The 22,166-nt window shown below is 45.7% G+C and overlaps 7 protein-coding genes across 7 annotated transcripts; 4 read left to right on the forward strand and 3 right to left on the reverse strand.

Annotated features, from left to right (window-relative positions):
• Positions 1 to 616: 616 nt before the first annotated feature.
• Positions 617 to 2,398, forward strand: N7479_001361 (putative oxalate decarboxylase; the record flags this gene model as incomplete). Its single annotated transcript, XM_057249058.1, has 8 exons — positions 617 to 899; positions 967 to 1,056; positions 1,111 to 1,126; positions 1,185 to 1,356; positions 1,407 to 1,474; positions 1,529 to 1,649; positions 1,709 to 2,213; positions 2,268 to 2,398. 8 exons carry the CDS (start codon positions 617 to 619, stop codon positions 2,396 to 2,398), a joined length of 1,386 nt encoding a protein of 461 aa, XP_057113490.1.
• A 713-nt stretch (positions 2,399 to 3,111) lies between these two features.
• N7479_001362 (uncharacterized protein) lies at positions 3,112 to 4,272 on the forward strand (the record flags this gene model as incomplete). The annotated part of the gene is made up of 2 exons (XM_057249059.1): positions 3,112 to 3,193; positions 3,260 to 4,272. The coding sequence occupies 2 exons, from the start codon at positions 3,112 to 3,114 to the stop codon at positions 4,270 to 4,272; spliced, it is 1,095 nt and encodes a 364-aa protein (XP_057113491.1).
• Positions 4,273 to 6,218: 1,946 nt separating this feature from the next.
• Positions 6,219 to 7,094, reverse strand: N7479_001363 (uncharacterized protein; the record flags this gene model as incomplete). Its single annotated transcript, XM_057249060.1, has 1 exon — positions 6,219 to 7,094. The coding sequence occupies one exon, from the start codon at positions 7,092 to 7,094 to the stop codon at positions 6,219 to 6,221; it is 876 nt and encodes a 291-aa protein (XP_057113492.1).
• Positions 7,095 to 7,361: 267 nt separating this feature from the next.
• Positions 7,362 to 9,991, forward strand: N7479_001364 (uncharacterized protein; the record flags this gene model as incomplete). Its single annotated transcript, XM_057249061.1, has 3 exons — positions 7,362 to 7,366; positions 7,420 to 8,227; positions 8,432 to 9,991. The coding sequence occupies 3 exons, from the start codon at positions 7,362 to 7,364 to the stop codon at positions 9,989 to 9,991; spliced, it is 2,373 nt and encodes a 790-aa protein (XP_057113493.1).
• Positions 9,992 to 10,946: 955 nt separating this feature from the next.
• Positions 10,947 to 11,660, reverse strand: N7479_001365 (uncharacterized protein; the record flags this gene model as incomplete). The annotated part of the gene is made up of 2 exons (XM_057249062.1): positions 10,947 to 11,108; positions 11,169 to 11,660. 2 exons carry the CDS (start codon positions 11,658 to 11,660, stop codon positions 10,947 to 10,949), a joined length of 654 nt encoding a protein of 217 aa, XP_057113494.1.
• Positions 11,661 to 18,923: 7,263 nt separating this feature from the next.
• On the forward strand, positions 18,924 to 19,439 carry N7479_001366 (uncharacterized protein; the record flags this gene model as incomplete). Its single annotated transcript, XM_057249063.1, has 2 exons — positions 18,924 to 19,250; positions 19,305 to 19,439. The coding sequence occupies 2 exons, from the start codon at positions 18,924 to 18,926 to the stop codon at positions 19,437 to 19,439; spliced, it is 462 nt and encodes a 153-aa protein (XP_057113495.1).
• A 1,591-nt stretch (positions 19,440 to 21,030) lies between these two features.
• On the reverse strand, positions 21,031 to 21,682 carry N7479_001367 (FAD-dependent oxidoreductase; the record flags this gene model as incomplete). Its single annotated transcript, XM_057249064.1, has 3 exons — positions 21,031 to 21,337; positions 21,389 to 21,473; positions 21,637 to 21,682. 3 exons carry the CDS (start codon positions 21,680 to 21,682, stop codon positions 21,031 to 21,033), a joined length of 438 nt encoding a protein of 145 aa, XP_057113496.1.
• Between the last annotated feature and the right edge of the window lie 484 nt (positions 21,683 to 22,166).

The following is a 22,166-nucleotide window of genomic DNA, read 5'->3' on the forward strand; positions in this document are numbered from 1 at the left end:
GTGATGCTCCCGGGCCGGCAGCACTTTGGACAAGTCAGCCGACCCTATTTCCAAGCCACCTGCGTCTGCCCGAAGCTATTGCTTCGATGGCGTATCCCGTTTCCGGCTTCGGTTGGTATTGCGACAACTTGCAGCCATCGATGATCCCGCGACCTCTTCCACTTCTGGCAGTTTTTAATCAATCCCTGAGGGGAGTACTGCGTTACATTGAAGCTTGTACTGGCTGCTGCAGGTGAGGGGTGGTCTCACATTAAGGCCTCCCTTCTCTCCCCTCATGGCTCTATCTTTTGGCGAATCATAATGACTCACATCAGGTGCTTCGGAGTCGAGGCTCCGCTGCCTTGCATCGTTTGGCGTCGCCATGAGGGGAATCCCAGCTTCATTCTGCGAGCCTATGGAAAAATCCTCATCGGATCAGGAGGAAATGATGATGCAATACGAAAAACACGAGGGTAAATTCATAAGCCTCTAATTGATAATGTTGAGTTTTTGTTCGCCAACGTCAAGCTTTGGGAGGACATATAAAAGGCGCCCGGTACGTGGTAGTAGATCATTTTTCATTCTCGCTCAATCTATTTCCTTCCCAGTTCCATCCGAGCCTCCCGAGAATACCAATATGAAGTTCTCACCCCTAGTTACTCTACTTCCTGCCGTGTTACCATTAGTGCATGGTGCCCCTGCTCGCAGGGATGCTCCCAATCCCGGTCTACGAGGAAGCGACTCACTAGTTGGATATTCAACATCTAACGAGGGTGGCAGCGACTCACCACCGGACATTAAGTATACTCTTCTTCCCGGGCAGAAGGAGGATCCTAAAATTGGGTCATACCTTGATTTTGAGAAAGCCGACAATCCGCAGCCGATTCGTGGTTCTACGGGTTCTGATGATCCCGGTCCGAGTATGAGCGCCATCGATGCTATCTCGCCAAGTTGACTGGATACTAAGCTGACTGACATTTATTGCAGGGAACTATTACTATGACAGAATCAATAGCGATAAACTTGCACCTCCCGGAACTGACCACGGACAAACCATCAATGCACAGTGGCCAATGGGTAAGTCCACTAATTTTCATGGAGAAAATGTACAATTTGCTTACTATATTCTAGGATTGAGTCACAACAGGTAGAGTTTTATTTCCAGGCAAAGAAAGTGGAGATACTCATGTTTTCTTTTTCACAAGATTTGGAATCGATGGAGCTGGTTGGGCTCGCCAAGAGAACACAAATGTGATGCCCGATGCGACACTTATGGCTGGCGTGAATATGCGCTTGTCACCCGCTGGTTACCGTGAACTTCACTGGCATGTGGCCGCCGAATGGTCCTTAGTGCTAAATGGATCAGCTCGAATCCAGGTATTTGGTTCTTTTGGAATACTTAGAATCAATACTAACCAGAACGCCAGGCTGTGAACGAGAACGGAGAGACATTTATCGATGACGTTGCTGCCGGCGATGTTTGGTACTTCCCACCGTAAGTATTCTCATATGAATAAATAATGTATTCTGCTAATTATTTGACCGTTAGTGGCGTACCTCATTCTATTCAAGCCCTCGATGCTGGAGTCGAGTTCCTTCTCGTGTTCGACGATGGAGACTTCAGCGAGGATAATACATTTCTCGCAACAGAGGTCTTCCTCCACACTCCGGTAAGGAGAAGCAATTCTCGGATTAAAAATGAAATTCAATTTGCTAACTCGCAACATAGAGAGAGGTCCTCTCAAAGAACTTTGGTGTTGATGTATCAGCATTTGACAAGATCCCCGACGACGAACTTTACATTTTCAAGGGCACACCCGCCCCAGCAGACATCCAGAAACAGAATGTGACGACAACTTCTGGCCTTGTACCTCGCGATCAGAGCTATTCATATCATTTCTCGGAGCAGCCGGCCCACGAAGTCGCCGGCGGTTCAGTCAAGATCGTTGACCCTCTCACTTTCCCCATCGCAAAAAACTTCTCTGCCGCTGTTGTTACCGTTCATCCGGGCGGCATGCGCGAAATCCACTGGCATCCAACCAGTGACGAATGGACATTCTTTATTTCGGGTCAGGGCCGAGCCACGCTTTTCACTGCCCCGAATGCTGCGACTACATTTGACTATACTGCTGGCGATGTTGGCTATTTCCCAAAGTCCAGTAGCCACTATGTTGAGAATACCGGGGATGAAAACTTGGTCTTTTTGGAGGTGCTCCAGGCTTCCGAATTTACAGGTATTTTTTCTTCCTCCCCATATGTTTTGGTTTTCCTGTATTGACAGCTAGTAGATATGGCACTTGGTCAATGGATCGCGTCTACGCCAAGACAAATCATTGCGGATACACTGAACCTCAGTGATGACATGATTAACAACCTCAAGACCGAGAAGCAATTTGTTGTCGCTGGTCATAGCAGTTAGATTGCTTCACAGACAAACCATCCTCCTGTTTATAATCTATAGGTTTCGTTGAAGTAGTAATTTAAGAAATTTTTACTAGAAAATGTGCCACAGCAAGTAGCCAATTCTCCCGGGTAGTGTCCCCGGATAAGGAGCTCATTGTTCTCTTTAATCTCGTAGTTCAATCCTACTGTTTCTGTCGAATACATCACCTGATCTCCCGAGGCAGTTATACAGTCGGTGATCCTGGTTTTAAGTTATTAACCGGTGGAGGGTATGATAAAAATACCCATGGAGATGGTCGTACCTCGGGGGCGTCTACTTCTACTTCGGGTTAGGTCCTAAAATTAGTGTCTCAATTACGGCCACGGGCCGAGCCCATCAGGCACACGCACCCACTTATCAATGCCCCTATTCGACTTTCTTTTTGGAGATTTCAATAAGCCTCACGTCAGCTCTCCATCGGAAGCTCATGAGTCAAACCATTATGAGTGATATTTTAAGGGAAACTCTATGGAGTGCGCGTTGCCAACACGATACTGACTAAGACGAATGAGGAACCCGTCTTTGACAAGGGTGATTGCGCCAGAAACTACCAAGAGGTCCCGAGCTCGGTATTCGGCTGCGCCCCCGTTATGACCGGCGGGGCTCTGCTTATTCATTCAACGCGAGGCTGAGTTTCCGGGGTTCGATGATTCCCATTATTGCTGGTTGACACACCAGTTTGAGGGACGATGGAGGTCAATGTCCAGTTCATGAGCGATACTGCAGAACGGCGACGTACTCAAAATCGCTTGGCTCAACGTAAATTCCGGGGTCAGTCGCCATTATCCAATATCCTGTGTCAACCCCCCTACTGATCGAAGTTGTGATGATATGTAGAAAAGAAGCGGAAGGCAGACGATGCCATTCTAGAGACGGCTCAGGACCCGAAAGGAGCATTCGGAGCACCATCACAATCGACGTCAACAGCCAATAACAATGGGGATTTTCCGATGAACTTTTTGCCTCTGTTCGCAAATGAGCTACCCACAGTGGCAGGAGCTTCATCTCCGACCGAAATTCCGATAACTAGCACGGAGCTATGGGCGGGAGACAACTTCGATCTGGATGCAATTGATGAGTCCTGGTACCAATTCAACCATGATTTCTCCTTCCCCTTTCCCGATCCGTCGCATGTCCAGTCAAGCATAACACAACCCTATTTTATACAAAACAAATCCCCCGGCTCTGCTTCAATCAGCACACCTTCTCACAGCACAACAAGCGATCATCTAAGGTCGCTTTCTCCACCCGGGAACAATCATACTCTGTCATTACATCGCAGAACGTCCGATTCCGATATTCGCCCGGAGAGTCCAGGCCCTCAGCTACCGCAATCACACAACGATGATACAGTGCTAGGACTTATTACTTCGGCCAGAGACAACAAAGGATGGATTAGCACGCTTCACATCGCCGCTCAGAAAGGCCACGAGAGGATTGTTCGTGTTCTTTTACTCCGTGGTAATATGGATGTAAATAAGCAAGATAGCGACGGCCGGACGCCTTTGATACACGCGATCATCGAGAACCACGATTCTGTAGTCCGCCTACTACTCTCCCACGGTGCTCGGATAGGCGTGTATGACTGCGATGGTCGCTCTGCACTGCACTGGGCTGTTTTGCATCGGCGACTCGGAATACTCCAGCAATTACTTGACCACCGCGACAAGTACGAACGCAGTCTGGATCTTGATGTGTATGACAATACTGGCTGGACTCCATTGCATATGTCCGTAGATAGAGCGTTCGAGGCTGGCATCTTGATGCTCCTCCAGGGAGGCGCGGATATCAACGCCAAAGCAAAGAAATGTCCGCATACAGGCAAGGTCGTGCCGCTGACGGATCGATAGCAAGAAAGCGTGATGGGGTCTAGCGCCAACAATAAAGATAAAAGTAATAGACTACATTGCTTTAAGAAGCTTGAAGATGAGCACTTGAAGCTTATATGATTCAAAGCATTCATACCGAATGACAAGTTTGCTTCTCTTTCTCCTCCACCACCAGTATCATGGCCAGTGGTCCCTCCCTATCCAAACATGCATACCCTAGATTTAATAAATAGAGAAAAACAAAAAAAAAAGAAAAAAACATACAACAGTGAGGATTCGCTGGTGGTCACCCACCCAACTACTAACTCACCGGCGTGTGGCTTAAGTACGGCTGAGCGGACGGGAAGCCCTGTTTTCCACACCCTATGGTCGTATGTACTGGACTTTGCATGAGAGAAAATTATATTACCAATGTAAATGCACAAAATTGCAACGCTACTACCTGGTGAGCGCGTCTAATTGTAATAAACAATAGAAACTAGAGGAGCCCCGACAGGCTGCAAGCAATAAAGCTGCAGGGATGTTAGTGCTGTGGCAAATGGGGGTCAGATGGCCCCATTTCATGTCTCACAATTTAGTTTCGTTCTTTAATCTTCTTTCTATTCACATCTAGCACAATCTCGTCCACATTGCGCCCATTTCCTAGGAAAACTGCCGCTACAATCGCTATAGTTGGTGTAGTTGGATTATGTGCTGCTCGGACAGCCTCGCCCCGCAATGAAGCATTTGCGGAGAGCCTAAATTCGTCCACAAAGCCTTGAAGGGGCCCTGGATACCGTGGCAGCCTCGTTCCTATCCCGTAGCATCGATTTTGGCAAGCAGCGTATTTTCGACCTATAAAATTGTATTTGCAATCCGCAACCTCTACTCACGTGCACGGGTTAATGTATCTACCAGGCGGCATCTGAAGTTAGATAAAATGAGTGTTCTTCCCCGAATATAAAAGTAGAAGCCGGGCTTCAGGAAATATTCTTTCTTTCACGATGTATAGAAAGCCAAGAGAGAAAAAGGAGGCCTAGAGAAACCCCCGTAATATTCAAACACCTGCACTCATGGAAGTGAGCCCCTAATCCGAGTTCTAGCAGGATAAATCCCCGAGAGCGCAATACTTGAGGTAGAAGGCTAGCCGACATCAAAAAGGCAAATCGTCTAAGCGAAGGACGATATTTACCAGAAGTCTCACTTCTGGAGGTTGATCAAAATCGTGTACTAGAAATTTAAATCGATACATCTAAAATTTGTTATAGCCTGATAGAATTCGCGCTAGGAACAAACCACCCGCTGGGTGCAAAGCCCTTTTCACTAATTGATCTAATCGTCCGACTTTACTTCCTTCACCATGTAATGATTTGTATTTCGTTGATCCCGCTGGGTCACTGGGAACCACAGCTTTAAGCACGCTGGGAATTTCCAAGTATTTATGTGCTTTCTAAGCATCAAATTGCTCGTTCTTTCGTTGGTTTGACAGTCTCCTATATGCTCTGTACATTTATACACTCACCACAGCCCGTTTTCACTCCCCCAATTGAACAAGAGCTGAATGCAATCTATTCAGTCCCACAATCAACGACGCAATTAGTGTGGCTAAGAGCCGCAATGCCTGACATAAAACAGAGACGACTGCGCGCAGTACACTTTTCCGAATTGCATTGAAACCATTGTGTTGGTTTGGGAGAGCAGGAGCAAGCGTATCTTCAGACTCAGAGATAGTAGTATCTGGATCGGCTCGTTCTTTTAGCTCTTGCGTAGTATTCGACTCGACGAGCGTAGAGGTCGAACTATCTATCAATGATCTGGGTTTCATTGCCACAAAATTGGGTGTATCCTGGCCAGTGAGCTGCCCTACTAACGCCAGAAGATGCTCGTTTGGGAGACATCTGGCACTAGTTTCTGTGTCATTCTCCTTGTCTCCGCAAGAATTATCAACTAGTATAGGTCTCGGGTCCGGTACCTCTACAAGACGGGGGTTAGTGATTGAATGCTTTCAGGGATGTGGTTGATGACGTGAACCCACCAACTACGGGGTGCAAATTCGTGTCTATCATGGCATGATCGAGGTTTCTAGCGAGTTGTACAAAGTTTGGATCTGGAGCTACATTGGATGTAGCGTCGATTTTGGCTCTGGTGTATACCCTTCGACTGCGCGGCGGACAGATCAACCGCTGCTTAAGTCGGTGGTGCCACCGATGCAACTTCACTTCTATTTGAAGGTCGAGGTAAAAAGGTTTGGAGTCATGATGAAATGCAACGGCAGAGTGCACAGTCGAGTGGTGAATGGCCTGATTTTCCAGCTCATTTTCTTCCAAATGCCATACGAGTTGCTGGTATCGGCTGCTTCGAGAATTCAACGCATCGAGAGACGAGGAAGGTTCTGCGACAAAACGCGACCCGGTAAATCTCCACCGCGATGCATAGCTTGTATCCGATCTTTGGGACCAGCCAGCTCCTTCAATGTTACTGCTGCCAGTTCCCACTTTAGGGTTGACCTCTAGGGTCGTTGATATTTGTCGTTCCCTTTTTTCCCCGCTCAGAATTGAGGGGCCAAAGAACTCCGTGACTTCGATATTTTCGAGGGGCAAAAGTCGAGTTTCTTGCGTATTTTGAAAATTCATAGTAATGGTTGCTTCCGCGAGTTTGCAGTTGGTAGGCTGGTGAAAGGTTAGATCTAGATACATCACGCCGGAGGGTTTGTTGTGCAATTGCCCCCAGCGCGTCTTAGACATGAGAAAACAACAGTCGATCCGAGTCCTCTCGACCTTAATGTCACAGAGACTGGCACTCGACTGTGCTTGGCACACATCGACATATCTCATGGGCTGTGAGCGAGAATGAGTGAAAGGCATTGTTATTGTTGTAAAGAGGAAATCTGCCTTTATTTTCATTTTGCTTTTCATTTCATCCAAGTCAGCCTACTTATGCAGCTTACTAAGGTAGAACAGTCTACTACCTACCTTCATCGGGCCAAAACTATTTCCCCCAATGAAATGTGGTAAAATGAGGTTTTGGTCCGATAGCGGCAACAGACCTACTAATCTCTCGACTGCGTTCGCCCCTCATTTGTAGTCTTCCCTCTGAAATTTCTCTACCATCGCTCCATATCTAGTTTCTATATGACGTATGTTTTAATTCCACTGTCTTCCCCCAATCATCTTTATTCACCGCAAGTAGGCTCAGTATCTCGATTGATCCAGATCCCCGCGGTTCGGACCACTCCTTTTCCGACCACGAGGGCTCGTCTGGTATCCATGTACCTATACATTCCGATTTAGAAGATCACGAGGACCAGGATTATGATGAGTGGGCGCATTTGCCATATCCTGAGGAATTGAAACCACTTGGTTCAGCCTCTCGACCCAGAACTTCGCGCCTCGATCGTCCATGCAACAGTTCACGCTCTGCTTCGGGCCGTCGCCCAACATCGCAACGTATGGTTTCAGAAAATCAGTCAGCTCTCCCTCGAGGCCAAAGACAACAATCACTAGATTCCTCAGATAGTGCCGATTCGGCCTACGAGTACCCTACCAGTTTTCGTCGAGAGCATCGAAGAGGTTGGCAAGGATCTGCGCCACCCGCACCTGGATATGCCCCCGGCCGGTCCTCTATTCCATCTTTCACTCCTTACCCGCCTCCTCCACCTATTCAACGTCAAATCAGAGAGAGGCCAAGGATAAACACTGTATCACCCGACTTTATACTACGTTCCGGCGACCAAGCCAAAGATGTCACCGTTCACCTTGACTTGGATGCCGCCGTAGACATCAATCCGGATCTAGAGTGTCTGTCTCGACTTAACAGACTAGGGTATTTCAAGGAGGCGTCCCACTTTTTCGAGGAACGACTGGCAATTTATGTGGATTTCTTCCCTGTTGTAGCCGAATATGCAGACCTTCTCCTAGAGCAAGGAAGCTTCGGCCATCTTCACGATTTCCTCTCTAACCGGCTGAAAGACCCTCGGGTAGAATATTCCGATGAAGAGGTACGATTGATGAGACTCGTCAGATCTCTAGCGGAGATATATACTAGGGGTGCGTTGATACCTGCATTAGAAATGACAGTGGAAGTACTTGGACTCCAGCAGAGCAGATCGAAAGATGATCCACCTTGGTCCAAATGGTCCATAGGAATTCAGGTGCGTGGTTTAGGTGGAACATTAGTGAACATTGGGTTAATTCCTTCCTAGATCCAGCTTGTGGAAGCCTGTTTGCGCATTATCGCATATGCAACCGCTCACTCGACTTTCTTACAAAACGAAACTTTTCGAATTCTCTTGGAGTGGAATCCGACGCCCCCAGTCACATCGACCTTATCGGGGGCCCTCCACTCCCGTAAATTGTCAAGGAGACATTTAAAGAAGCCATCTTCCCGTTCTGATGACAACTTGACATTTAATGCCGAGATATCACAAGATCCTGTGAAGAACACCCCAAAACGAAAATATCCTCGACTAGGCGAATGGTATCGCTTTTTAGTCAGGGAAGGCTTCTTATGGGAATCACACCGGATATTACGAGCCATATTGCCATTACTTGGGGATGAGCTTTGTGGCCAGTATACCGCCGATGGGACGTTAGAAGACTTTGCCGATCTAGACGAGTTATCCAGAGCACCGGATATATTTGTTGGACAGGAGGGAATATCAAGGAACGATGAACAGCTTCTTTTCACCGAGCTTGCCAATGCCTCTCTATTTACGGCATTTTTCAACCTTCAGACCAGCCCCAAATTTGTCCTAGCAATTCAACGTCAATTTTCCAAGAAGGCACATTGCCTAGCAACGTCCATACTTTCGACATTTCCCCATTTAATCAACACTCGACCATACTTAAGTTGGGTGCTCCTTGAGGCTACACGAGGGCTATGGATGGGTATCCCATTCCAACCGTCGGTCATTCAGTCAAGGCTTGCCGCTCGGGTATGGTCTCAGGACTCTGCCCCTAGACGCCAATATCTTCAACCAAGTGACTTGGAGACCGAGTCAGACCTCTCTCAGCCGGAGCAAGCAACCATATATTCCAATTGGACCATCGAGAGCAGGCTGAAGATTCTTTCCCAGAGCGCTAAAGAGATTGGAGACTACCATCTACAACAATCCATACTCCAATATCTCGTTCAAGCCCCCTCCAGCCCCCAAAGACGCCTCACTATACTGCAAGATCTGTCTCAATTTTGTCATAAAAAAATGCAAGATATTGCCGGTTATCTTCAAAGTTTAGTCGATGAATACGCTCCACCCTACAACCACAACTTCACCGATGTGAGCAAGAAGCGCCTAACACTCCACCGCCTCTCTAAGTTTGACAATACCTTCCCCTCACGCTTTGAGTACGATTCTGAAGCGCGACAGAGTCTAAATATTGTTTTCTTCGACCTCCCATCCCTAGCTTGGTTGAGACTTAAAGTACGGTATGACCTGCTCAAGAGTCTGGACCGCAATATAGAAGCCGATCTGTCAACTGTAAGACTGCGTCATATCGAGGAACATGTCCCGAGGCATATGTTACCCGATAAAGGTAGCACTCCCTCTATATGTGTCGGATGTGTAGACTGTGGCGGCTCAGCAAAACAGCCATCCCCGGTGGAAGGGATTAACCCTACAACGTCTGGGGCCTCTTTAGCTACACCATCGCTCGGCACATCCCCATACAAAGTACGTCGAGCCCTTGCACAAGAACGCCATGAATCTCATCTCGGCAAAGATGATGTAGTGAGAAACCTGGAAAAGATAATGAAGAAAGATTGAGTTGCAGGAACGAAGGGAGCTGTATGTGAGGTCGGGGGGTGAAGAAACAAAAAGAGGCAGATAAAGGTGTCTGTGTCACAGAAAAGCAAGCAGATGCGGATACTAAGGACTGCCAAGTTGTAAACTCCACGTCGCTCCCAGAAGAGAAAGGCCGGTAACAGTGTAAGATGCAACGAGCCGAATCTGCAAGTTCTCTACAACTGCAGATAAACTAGATAATCTAAAGTAAAAAGGAACGGAGAGAAATTAATAGATCTCAGCGCGAAGCTGAACCTAACCTGAACCTCCGGTACATAATACCAGCGCGCCTTCCCTAATATAGATGGATAAGATTGATGAATCATCCTAATAAAATGTGGACTGTTCTTTGCGCTTTTTTGATCAGCATAATGGTAGTATTCCAATTTCTCGGTTCCAAACTGCTGAAATCCGTAAAACTCAATAAGATTTTGTTGTTGTTCAGCTGAGGGGGTCAGTGTGGTTGTCGCGCGACTTGAGTGATTCTCACCCTGTCCCCTCACCCTTAGGTCCCCCAGGGTCCCACCACCGTAAAGCGGCCCTATCCCTCCTCAATTTATTCTATATAGTACTATCCCGAACATATTCTGGTAAATATGACTATGGGGTATAGAAAACAGGGCCTCCTGTCCGCTCGGCTGTATTTAAGCCACACGCCGGTGAGAGTAGTTGGGTAGGTAACTACTAGCGAATCCTCACTGTTGTATGTTTTTGCTTTTGATTTTGATTATTAGTAGAATTTTGATTAGTTGCTGGTAGGGTAACAGTTGGATTGTTTCGCAAACCATTCCCATGTCATCCACAGATCGTGATATTCTTCACTAGTTATTTTATAAAATTCTACCGGAAAACGCACCACAACAGGTCATGGGCATTGAACTAACAGAAAAAAGCGCCTCTTACTTATCAAGACACACCATTTCTCTTCCACATTATGCTAAGGCCTGTAGGGCGGAGGTAAATCAAGGCCATAATCAATCCCACTATCCCCACTAGCACATGAGTCGACATTATAGCTAGGAGGAGGAACAGCATGTTGAGCGTTATCCTTGGGATCTAAGCTAGAAATAGTAGATCCAACAACCACAGATGTGGATAGCTATCGAAGATCGTCAGTTGATACAAGTTCATGTTCATGATTCATATGCAATAAACTCACCCCAGCCCTCGAGCCATAGTTCCTAATAAAAACAGGATCCTGACGCCCGGTCTTCCCAACTAACTCATTTCTCTCCCAAATTCCATATTTAAGGACCAGTCCTTGAAAGTCACATCGTTCGATAGTGCACTCAGTGATGACACAATTTGTCAAGGTAGCTCTCTCGAGTTGGCTTTTTGAGGTTGTCGTTCCGGTCAGAGTACTCCGATTCACTGTACATTTGTCTTGAATGATTGATTTTCCAATTGTGGATCGGCACACCGAGCTTTGAGTTTGTATAATGCTGTCTGTAATATCGCTGCGCTCGATCAGGGCCGCGTCGTGGAACTGGGATTTTTCAGCCGTGATCCGGCTCATGTTTTTCGTTTTCGATATCACGCACTCGCTTAGTGTGGATCGCTTCACGCAAGAGTTATTGATGATGCAGTTGCTGAGACAGCTCCGAGTTACGGTGTTGCCGTCCCCATTGAAAGGGGTGTTGTCGTTGTTCATGGTAGTGCTCAAAATTCAAATATCAGACCTCGAATAAAATATGGGTGATTTTCTTCTGGGATATAGATATGTTACTTAGAGTAAAGTGTGGCTATGTTGAGAAATTCTTGGGGAAGTCCGGGGTTTTGCGTGAGGCTGAGGATCCGAGCCACCCTCGGTAAGAAAAGCTGTTGCCTACGGGTTTCCGATACTTGAAACATTGAGAGGTTACTACTACAGTAGTAGTATTATGCACATATATGTATTAATCCGAAACATACATTGTATTCAGTATTGAGCTGTTTATATTTACCACTTATTCCCACGATGATAGACCCAGCATTCGCATGGCCAATTATTCTCAGACATGATAGATGGAAAGTTAGAATAAACAACACAAAACTCCACTCCCAATTTTCGAAACGCTTTGAACTCCCAGTCTAGGACTACCCTCTCTTTATTGTCCTTATAGAACTATTTATATACATCTATGTGTACCGGATTTTCCCTGGCGGGTGGGGTTTTCCTATTTGGGCTGCCGCCGCTTTAATGAGGGCGCTCAGATTCGGGCTCTCAGAGTAGATATCAGCACGAGCTCAGAGTCAGTGATGGGCCCAGACTAGTCACGTGTATGATGACTAATTATATATAGATGCCCCTCATTGGACACTCACTGATTATTCAATGACACTCCACGTCCAATCAGGGAGCAACTATGATTCCTCAGACTATGCCTTTAATGGAACAGCCCCACAGGGCTGTTTATACTGTGATGCTTAAACTTCTGCAAAGCCCACAAATAGGCCCCCACCTTAGGTCCAAAGCCCAACCCGCAGTGGGCTATGGTGTATGTTTGCATTGTTTGGGACCTATTGGGCCCATATTCAAGCCCAGTGGGCTTTCACCCCGGGCCTATAGCCTATCGATGGGCCTAAGGATCGGGCCCAAAACCCGGCCCATTTACGGGTTGGGTTGGGTCGGGCTTTGGGCTTTATGGGCCGGTGCGGGAGTCTACTCTTCCCTGGACCCACCGCCGAGACTTTAGCTTGGATAGAATATTCAGTAAGCCGCAATAAATGGGTAAGGGGAGGTAGTTTATTAGAGACCTGTCTTCTGCTATATGTACATACTGCACAAGGAATCCATCGAGATTGCCGATGGATTCCTTGTGCGTCTCCTCACTGATTTGAACATATCTTTTGGCGCGCTCTATCAAGACTCTCGAGTGGGCGCAAATTCCACGGGCGCATCGCTAACATTCCTCGTATGTGAGACTGTTCCTCTGAATGGAAAACAGCGTTTAGTTGTGGAAAAGATTTTGTCGGAAGCTCTCAGCTATTCTAATCATCCTCCTGGGATTTCCCACCAAACTCAAACCCTTCTATATATACAGGAGGCGAGGGGGCTGTTGGTAAAAGCCAGGTCGTCAAAGCAATTGTTGCCGGTATGGATTTGATCAACCGCAAAGACGAAGTCATTCTCATGGCTCCGACCGGGGCTGCTGCCGATGTCATTGGAGGAAACACGTACCATACCTCCCTAGGAATTTCCTTAAATCGTTTCCGGCAAGCAGGGATCAGTACCAGGATCCGCAGACTCTGGTCGCAGAAAACCATTATGATCATAGATGAAGTGAGCATGATAGATCAATCAGCGCTCGGAATCATCAATATGCGTTTTAAAGCCGCCAGATCAGTTGACAGAGATTCTTCGCATCTTTTCGGTGGTTCACCCGTGGTGATACTCATGGGTGACTTTCAGCAATTTCCTCCAGTACAAGGCCAGCCGTTGTGGAAACTTCCAAGAAGCGAGGCCGACCAATACGGAAAGCTTATCTGGAGCCAATTCAAGCAAGTCATACTTCTAGACGAACAGATGCGACAAACCGAGGACTTACAATACCGCAGCCTCCTCACTCGAGCGAGATCTGGCACACTTACATATAATGATGTGCTGACCCTAAATTCTAAAGTAATCACATCACTCGACTCTCTAGATCTGCAAGAGGCGACATCAATCACGAAGCTGAATGCTCTCCGACACGTCATAAACTGCTTTCAGGTTGAGCGCTTTGCTCGGGCTAAAGTTCAGAAGATTTTCGTTTTTCCCGCCCTCCACACACGCACAAAATCCTCCAACGCAACGAATCTGCGACTTCGAACAGATGACCTGCTGAGTCTTCCGGAGCAAGGGACGAAGATTCCTTTTCCCGGACTCCTTCTATATACCGCTTCCATGCCGGCAATTATTTTAACGAACATATGCACCCCTGTAGGATTAGTCAATAGAGCAACTGGAAAAGCGATAGGAATTGTCTTGGATGTGGCATATGAGTCATCACCTAAGGTTTCAAAACTCATTCCTAAGGTTGTCCAGCCGAATTCCACGTGCTTGACGATCTTTATATTCTCTGCACCAGGCCTCCGGCCTGTCTCCTTTTCGAGCCAAATCGGACCAAATCAATTCCCCTTCAGTCACTTCAAGAGAACGTCCTGCCTATTTTCCCACTCGAGGCTTCAATAGCAGTGAAAGGATATTCAGTGAGAGGACGCCAAGTGCCCATCTGCCCGGCCTTTTGTCTTACCGACTACAAAGTCCAAGGTGCCACATTCGACTCTGCCATTGTTGATCTCAAATATGATCGCCGTAATCGACCTCAAGATTCCCATCGAAGATATTGTTCAACATATGTACAATTATCGCGACTACGATCACTCGCTGGCCTCCATCTCCTACAACCGATTCATATGAGTGACCTCCAACATAACCCAGACCCGTAATTGTTACATGAAAGGCAGCGTTTGCAATTACTCAGGGTTGAAACTCTCAATGCCTGGCAAGGCATCAACTCCGCGTAGCTAACTGCATCTCCACAAATCATTTCTCTCGCATGTTATACACACCAGCAACGTAATATCTCACACTCAAAAGAAACTTAGATTCTCCATTTTGCTCTTTTATTAGACTAGTGGCGAGGGCGTTTAAACGTATATTATTCGTGTTCGTATTTGTACGCATCATCATACAACCTAATATAGCTCAATCGAGTCCTACTGTAACTATCCAACCCCGCATATGATTTTCAAACCTACAATATCCTATACTTCGTACCTTGGTGTTTCCCCCCTTCAAAACTTCATATGTCCACAATATTCTCACTTCTACCACCATTGGGTCAAGGGCCCTACTATAACTGTATAACCTAGCAACAAACTTCTACAATGCCTTCAAATCCATCCTTCCCAGCCATTCTCCACATTAGAGATTTCATCGAGCATGTTGAACCAGATCCAACACGCCCCGGTAAAGGATTATCCATGCAACTACGTGTTTCACTCAATATAACAGATAAAGATATAAAATCAGATGACGTTGAACATAACGACATTCCTACTCTGATCAGGTTTTTTAATGAGGGGAATCGAGCTGACCTGTACCAACCAAACGCTTTCGTCTATGCATGGGGCTCTTTTCTCTCAAACTCCTCCAACAGTGAGGATTTTCATATTATCCTCCCCGCTAACAGCGTTGATCGGTCAGTCACTTTCGCAACCCCCGCAAGAAAAGTCCTAACACAGTCTAGCCACCCGGGCGATCAAGAGGATACATATTCATATTTCATGCACTGCCCGAAGCGGCTCAACCTATCGTGACAGTACTCGGCGTCGTTCTTGGGCGTGGGGAACAACTAAACAGTTGTTCAACTCTATTAAATTACTGCCTCCAATGCACAGTTTATAATAATTCGTCACGAAGCCATCACACTTTCCCCATCACCACATGCTTCAAGAACGGGCAACGTTGGGCGAACTTTCCACCACTGAACATAAACACCCACGTTTTCTTGACTGGACGAATCTTCGGCGCCACTAAAGAAAACCGCCAACTAGCAGTTGCTACGGATGTTATACACCTCCTTCCAACCACAACACAATCTGTGCCACCCACTCCTTCCTCAACAATTGGTAAACACAAACACCATGACAGCTGGTCCCAAAGAGCCACCCCTCATACTCCCTCCAAATCAACTACCTTGTTTGAAGATGATAGTATCCTACCTCAACCATTCAACCATCCTGCAATCCTACTGAAATCACTGGCCCAAATGTCGACAATGAGGAAACGCAAATGGTTCGACCAGACACAGCCAACAATGCCCAGGTGTCACCACAGCCCTACACACCCACGCCGGAGAGGCGATCCCAAAGACCACGAAAAACATCAAAACATAACATATGACCCTTGCGTCATCTTCCGCGGGTATTACTCATACTTTTTGCATTTCTAATTGGTCTACCTGAATGTCCGTGCACCGATGTTTATTTGTTATTACTACTCTTTCATTACAGTAATATTCGAATTCAGTTATACACTTTCACAGTATTACGACTAGATTCCCGGAAACTAAATCCGATAGCCGTGAGCCCTGATGGGATAGGCCGTGAAGCCCCTCTCTCTAGACCGGTAGGCGCATCTCACAATACAGTAGGAAGACACCACTGGACATATTTTATACGAAAGTGCTATACGCATGCTACCTCGTGTTCCCCTCAATCCATGGCAGGAGGCAGATTTCCACTGCCACCACCCGCCTGTCTGCAAGAGTTCAATATACAAGATCAGGCGAAATGACGTGGCTCCTAGGCTCCCTACTTCGAAGCTTCATCTAATCCGTGATATGATATGATAGAAAGCCAATCCTTTACCATGTCACTCCCAAGCTTACGATCATTAATATAAGCATTAACTTACGCCTACTTGAAGGTATCTATGCCCCCCAAAACCGAATCGGCCGAAACGAACTGTGACACCACTGATGATAAAAGCTCTTTGTGACTACCTTCGGAGAAGCCTGGTCTCTACCTGGATAAAATGGCTGTCTTCCTATGGGATGACTTTAAAACCATGATTACAACCTCCAGGAAGAGTCCTTTTAGCGACAGCTTGGTCCAAAAAGAAAGCGCGGCAGCACGCTAAAGAGCAGAATGCGGACTTGAGAGACTATTACCTACATAATCTATCCGAGCTCAGTCGTATCACCTGGTCGTTCCGATGCCAAAAAAAAAGACTTTAAATAACAGAGATGATACGAAATCAGCGCTGATAAAAATAATACAGCATAGGGAAGGTTGCCGCCTCATCACAGAACACCATATTCAAAGGTTGCCATCAAAAATGTTCCGCGCAGCTACCCCATAATCTCCCCCCCAAGCACCCATACCTTTAGCATGCATCAATCTCTTTCGTTTTGTGAAGATTTATGAGCAATCCCGACTCACAGGAAATGGCGCAAGTCTGTTACCTCCTACGGGTCTCCCCCGGCGCTTTAGTATTCATACTGGGCGTGAGAATTTCAGAGTGGGGTGGAGCATATATGGTGGTCGATATGAGGGCGTGATACAAAATACAGCAGAGGCGAGTCAAAACCTGCAATGTGGTCATCAAATCTGCATGAGATGCGAAGTAGATGATAGGTTTATTGCTTTGCATGGAGACCTGGTGTTGTTGTGGATTATGAAGGCAACCAATCAAACCGCGCAGAAAAATAGCCAGTGTGATTTACCTGCAGTTTCCACCGCAAACCGCAGCTGTCTATAACAGAAACCTATGGTATAACCAATGTATGTAAAAAATGACTGATATTGAAATCTCTAACTCTCTAAAATGACAAAAACCCGCAATTTCACAATCTGTGCGGACATCGATGACTAACTGTAATATGCACCCGTGGACTCTTGTATAGTAACCAAGGTACTAATAGTTGTCATATGATTTCCAGGTAAATTACCCTGTCTTCACCATGTATTCGACCTTGGTTTCTGACAGTCTACGCCGTCATGTATCTAAGCGGCCTAAGAGCCATTGTTTGCAAGATCATCATCAGCATGTTTTAGAACCTGGTATGGAGTATTCATACATCTGTTGATCTTTACATTTCATGAATCTTAAGCTCCATATGTTTCTGTGCAACTCATTAAGAAGCTGCTATTATGTATTTATACATATAACACCGACCTCTGTTTGAATCCAAACATCATTAACAGAAAATAGGTTTCTTCATTATTCCAGATGTCTTCAAGTCCTACTATTCTCAAATATAAAAACTGAATAACAAGCCTTAGCCTTGCACTCGTATTTAGGAAGACAAGTATATTAGAAATAAAATTAGGCCTGTGTTTCTTGTTGGCAACCGATCACAAACTATGAATATTTCAAAGCATAGGATACTGAGCTATATGGAACTCTAAGTAGTAACTAATTGTCCCCCGCATATACGAAGAACGACACCACTATTTCTGCTGTTTTTATGGAATTGGCTTTATTTTATTGCAGATCATTGAGGGAAGATACATATACTCATTACAGAAATTTGCCGTGATCATACATCAGAGAATAATGGTTAGAAGTGGGGTGACGAGGGTAGGAAGTGTGACAAGTACTTCGTACATACTCCGTACTCCATATGTAACTACCTAGTATGATAAGTAAGTAAACCCCGCGTAGACAGCATGGTTATAAATTGGGGATGTTGTTAGACGTGTATCTGAAATACTTTATTATTTATTCCATTACCATCTCCCAGCTGATATATATCTCACAATATCAACTTTCATGCCCATACCAATCTCATTAAAGACACATATCATGATGATGCAGAGAGTCAAATCCACACTATTCTTCCTCGCCTTTTGTGGGCTCATGATCTTTTATATCATCCCCCTTCTTAATGGTTTTTTCCCATTATTCCTTCGGCAAGGCTGAAGTGAGGAATTCATAGGATCTACTTACACTGGCATCTCTTTTATTGACAAGATCCTGGTAATTTACTTTTATACATATCTGCCAGTTAGTGATGCAGCGGTTTCTGCTGGGAGCTTGCAGTTAGTTAGTTTGTACGGGAGTGTGGGAGTAATCTGGATGTTGTGCGCACTTGAGCACTCACGATCAAAACCATGGAATCAAGTTGCAAAGGAGTACGAATCATTCTTTTTCATGTACCTCATACCCAATTACGGCCACGCTGACAGATATAGGATATTCATTCAAGGCTTATCGTGCCTAGGACTTGGGGCCATGGTTCTCACTCCCGTGTACCTTGCATTGAGACATCTTCCACGTGGACCACATCGACAGACCAGAGATACTATTCCGAATAATCCAATGATCTTCTATGAGCTACAAGGCTTCACAATAGTGTTTTTCTACTTGCCGTTATCTTCATTGGTACTGCTCCCTGCCTCCGTGGGACTTCCCCCAAGCCTTCAGCAGCACGCATCTATTCTGATGACTATCTCCTCGGTCTTCATTGCGGCAGGAACAGTACTAGCATGGCTTCATCATGGAAAGTCTTATACGCCACCCTCTGTTAAGCCGAAGCTTGATTCTCTGTATAAATCCACCCTCGTCTGCGGCGCTGCGCTCCATATTCTGCCCATGCTGGGGCTTATGACAATCAGCCAAGGGCGTGAGTCAATGATCGACACCTTCTTCTCAGCCCTAGGGACGATGTTTATCCCACCTCGGCCATGGGGATACCCAATCACTTCACCGACGGCCGATTTAATGTTTGATCTTTTCAAGTGGGACAATGTTATATGCTCTCTTGCGATGGTGATTTGGAGTACGGCTCTATATATTCACGAATGTCACCAGCTAAAAATACAGGTTGGCTACCCAAAGCTTTACCTCACCGTGCTGTGGCAGTCAATTCTTATCGGGCCCTATGCTGCATCAGTGATGGTACTCGCTAAGAGAGACAAAATCTCAGAGATTGAAACATTGACGGAGAAAAACGATTGATTAGATTACGTGACTGGGAATTCGAGGTCGATGGGTAAGGGAGCTATTTTCGTAGTCCAAGGGGAATCTTTTTGAGAGCATGATTCGTTGTATCATTGGCTTACTGGGGCGCTGACCAAACAATGTTGTATCTGATGGCCCCTTCACTTTATTAAGTAAATATCACTTTGATAGAGTTGTAAATGGCCATTGGAGTGGGAGAGGCTACTTTATTATTATATATTCATTCATAGTCCCACGTTCAGAGCGCTGATGTTGCCTAGTTGTTTTACTTTATTAAGTATTGTATATTCAAAAAAAATCACTATCCAAAAAGATACCTAGTTGTTTACATGTAGTCGAGGGTCATGTATGTTGTTTTTGGCTGTGTGGAAATATCAACGCTTGAGGTATTCTACCCAATCCCATCCAATCCAATCCAATCCAAGTTCAATTAACCTTTTGCAGTGAAAATAGGAGCTGTAGCGTACGGCGTTGTGGTGCAATTTCAAAAATTAGATTCGCGCAAAGATATATATCTTTTTAACGTTTGAGGTGTTTCAGGGTAGCGACGATAGACGAGGCTTTGATGGCTACTATAACTTATATATATCCTAATTTAGATGCTGGTAGACTTGGATGTTATCTTTATAGCGAGACGCAAATGTATTTAATTTGATTGTGATAGAGGAGTCCATTGGTTCTGTTTTGTGCTCTCATAAGAAATCTGCCCTAGTAGGTATTGATAGGAACAGAACACAAATCAAAGTAATCAGGATGAAGCCCTTGATTATACGGTCATTTGGCCTTCGATGGAGCCTTTTTGGCACTCTTCAAAGTGGTATGTAGTCAAGTTTCACGCCTCTTTCTAGCATTCTAGACATCCAAAACCTCGTGAGATAATCAAATCTAAGAGCAATGTACCGTCCCAAAAAAGTGCTAATAACTCCGTCTCGCGCAAGCATACGAGTCACAGCTTGGGAAAGGAAGTTTATTATCCTTGTTCGCGTATAGTGGGTGCGAGAGAAGGTCTCAAGCATACTGATAATCTGCGCTTCCGAGGGGCTCTCTTGGCGCTTGGACTGTAACAGGTGATGCAACTTATTCGCTAACGCTGCAGCACTCTCAATTGCCATGTTAGCACCTTGAGCCATATATGGGGTCATCTAGAGCCGAAATATCAGTAATCAGATGTCACTGTAATTTACCAAGGTGAAAAACTCTACCTTATTGATGCTATCACCGATGCACACAATACGACCGTGGTGCCAAGTTCGTAGAATACCCTCCTCCAAAGCAGTCATCATCAATGACCTCCTCCTCTCCCAGATATCACCAAATTTTGTCTCTTTCCAGACATTTACACTGATGAGATGCCCGCACAAGGTAATAGCATCGGCCTGTGAATACCGAGGAACGTTTGGATAGTAATGTCTTTGATCCAGCTTTTGCACCACAAACCAACCAACTAAGCCATTCCTTCCCCCAAAGGCAAAAATTGTTAACCCATCACAGCATCTGATTGCTTGCTCTCCAGGTAGAATACCGGAGACTGGGTTTGAAACGCCGAACACGCATCTATAATCCGCAAAAAAACCTACCCACTTCATAATCAATTACTTTGACCTGATGGGTAGGAAGACAACTTACTGCTCATTTCCTTATTGGCTTGACTCAGTTGTTCAGTTCTGGAAATTCTCAACATTTCTGAACGTGTTATGCTGTGAACACCATCTGCACCCACAACCAAATCACCGTAATATGTGCCGCCGTCTGCTGTAAACACAGATACTCCAGAATGTGCCGTGTGAATGCTGACCACTTTTTTATTCACATGAACTTTCGACTTGTCTCTCAAATTTTCGTACAGTATGCGGAGGAATTGTGGGCGAGTGATAATAGAAAAGGGATACCCTAGCCTGCAGATGACGGTTAGAAATTGCTCGTTCCAATATATCTTTTCTATGTACTTGCCTTTGGCTGATAGAACTAGGCCACCATTGCGTGAGGCTAAACCCGCCCGGGTAAGTAATATGAGCCGCTCTAATTGGCTCACTAGCAGATTTCACCTCATCATGAAGTCCTAGTTGGTCAAGAATACAAGCCCCGTTGGGCAAGACTGCAATGAAGCCTCCCAGATTCGTTTCAGGATCTTCGTGTTTTTCTAGGATTATGTAGTCAATCCCAGCGTGATCGAGGCAGTGGGCGAAGGTTAAACCAGCGATAGAACTGCCTATCACAACGACTCGAAACCTTTTTGGCATCGCGACTTAGGAGGCTAGGATGTTGCTGATTGGTATTTATCTCACAGTGGATAAAGGTTGAAGTATCATCTGTCCCCTTCTGTAGAGCAAATGACTTTCTGTAAGACTGCTCATGAGGGTGCCATAATCCAAGCATATCAGCCCCTCTTCTGTGTGATACAATATATGCTGGTGGAGATGACCTAATTGAGGGTTATGAGATGCCAATCATACTTTCCAACACCGCAGCCCTGGAGCATTTCTTGCCATTGTAAACTGGTATATACTTTACTGTGCGCCTGATAGCGTGCAGATCAGTTACACAGCTTCATTTCCATGAAGGCGCTGAAGAAACAGGAAAAACAGTGGGGTTACAAAAGGCAGTGTTCACCTTACCCAGCCAATCAAAGGAGTTGCGGTGGGGAACGCTATGGCGGATGAAGTTAGCCTATCCTTGCGACATTGCTGTACTACAACGGAGTTAGTATTTTATATCTTCTTGCTG

This window comes from Penicillium vulpinum (genome assembly GCF_028829585.1).
Source record: "Penicillium vulpinum strain IBT 29486 chromosome Unknown utg000001l_segment0_segment0, whole genome shotgun sequence".
Lineage (NCBI taxonomy): Eukaryota > Fungi > Ascomycota > Eurotiomycetes > Eurotiales > Aspergillaceae > Penicillium > Penicillium vulpinum.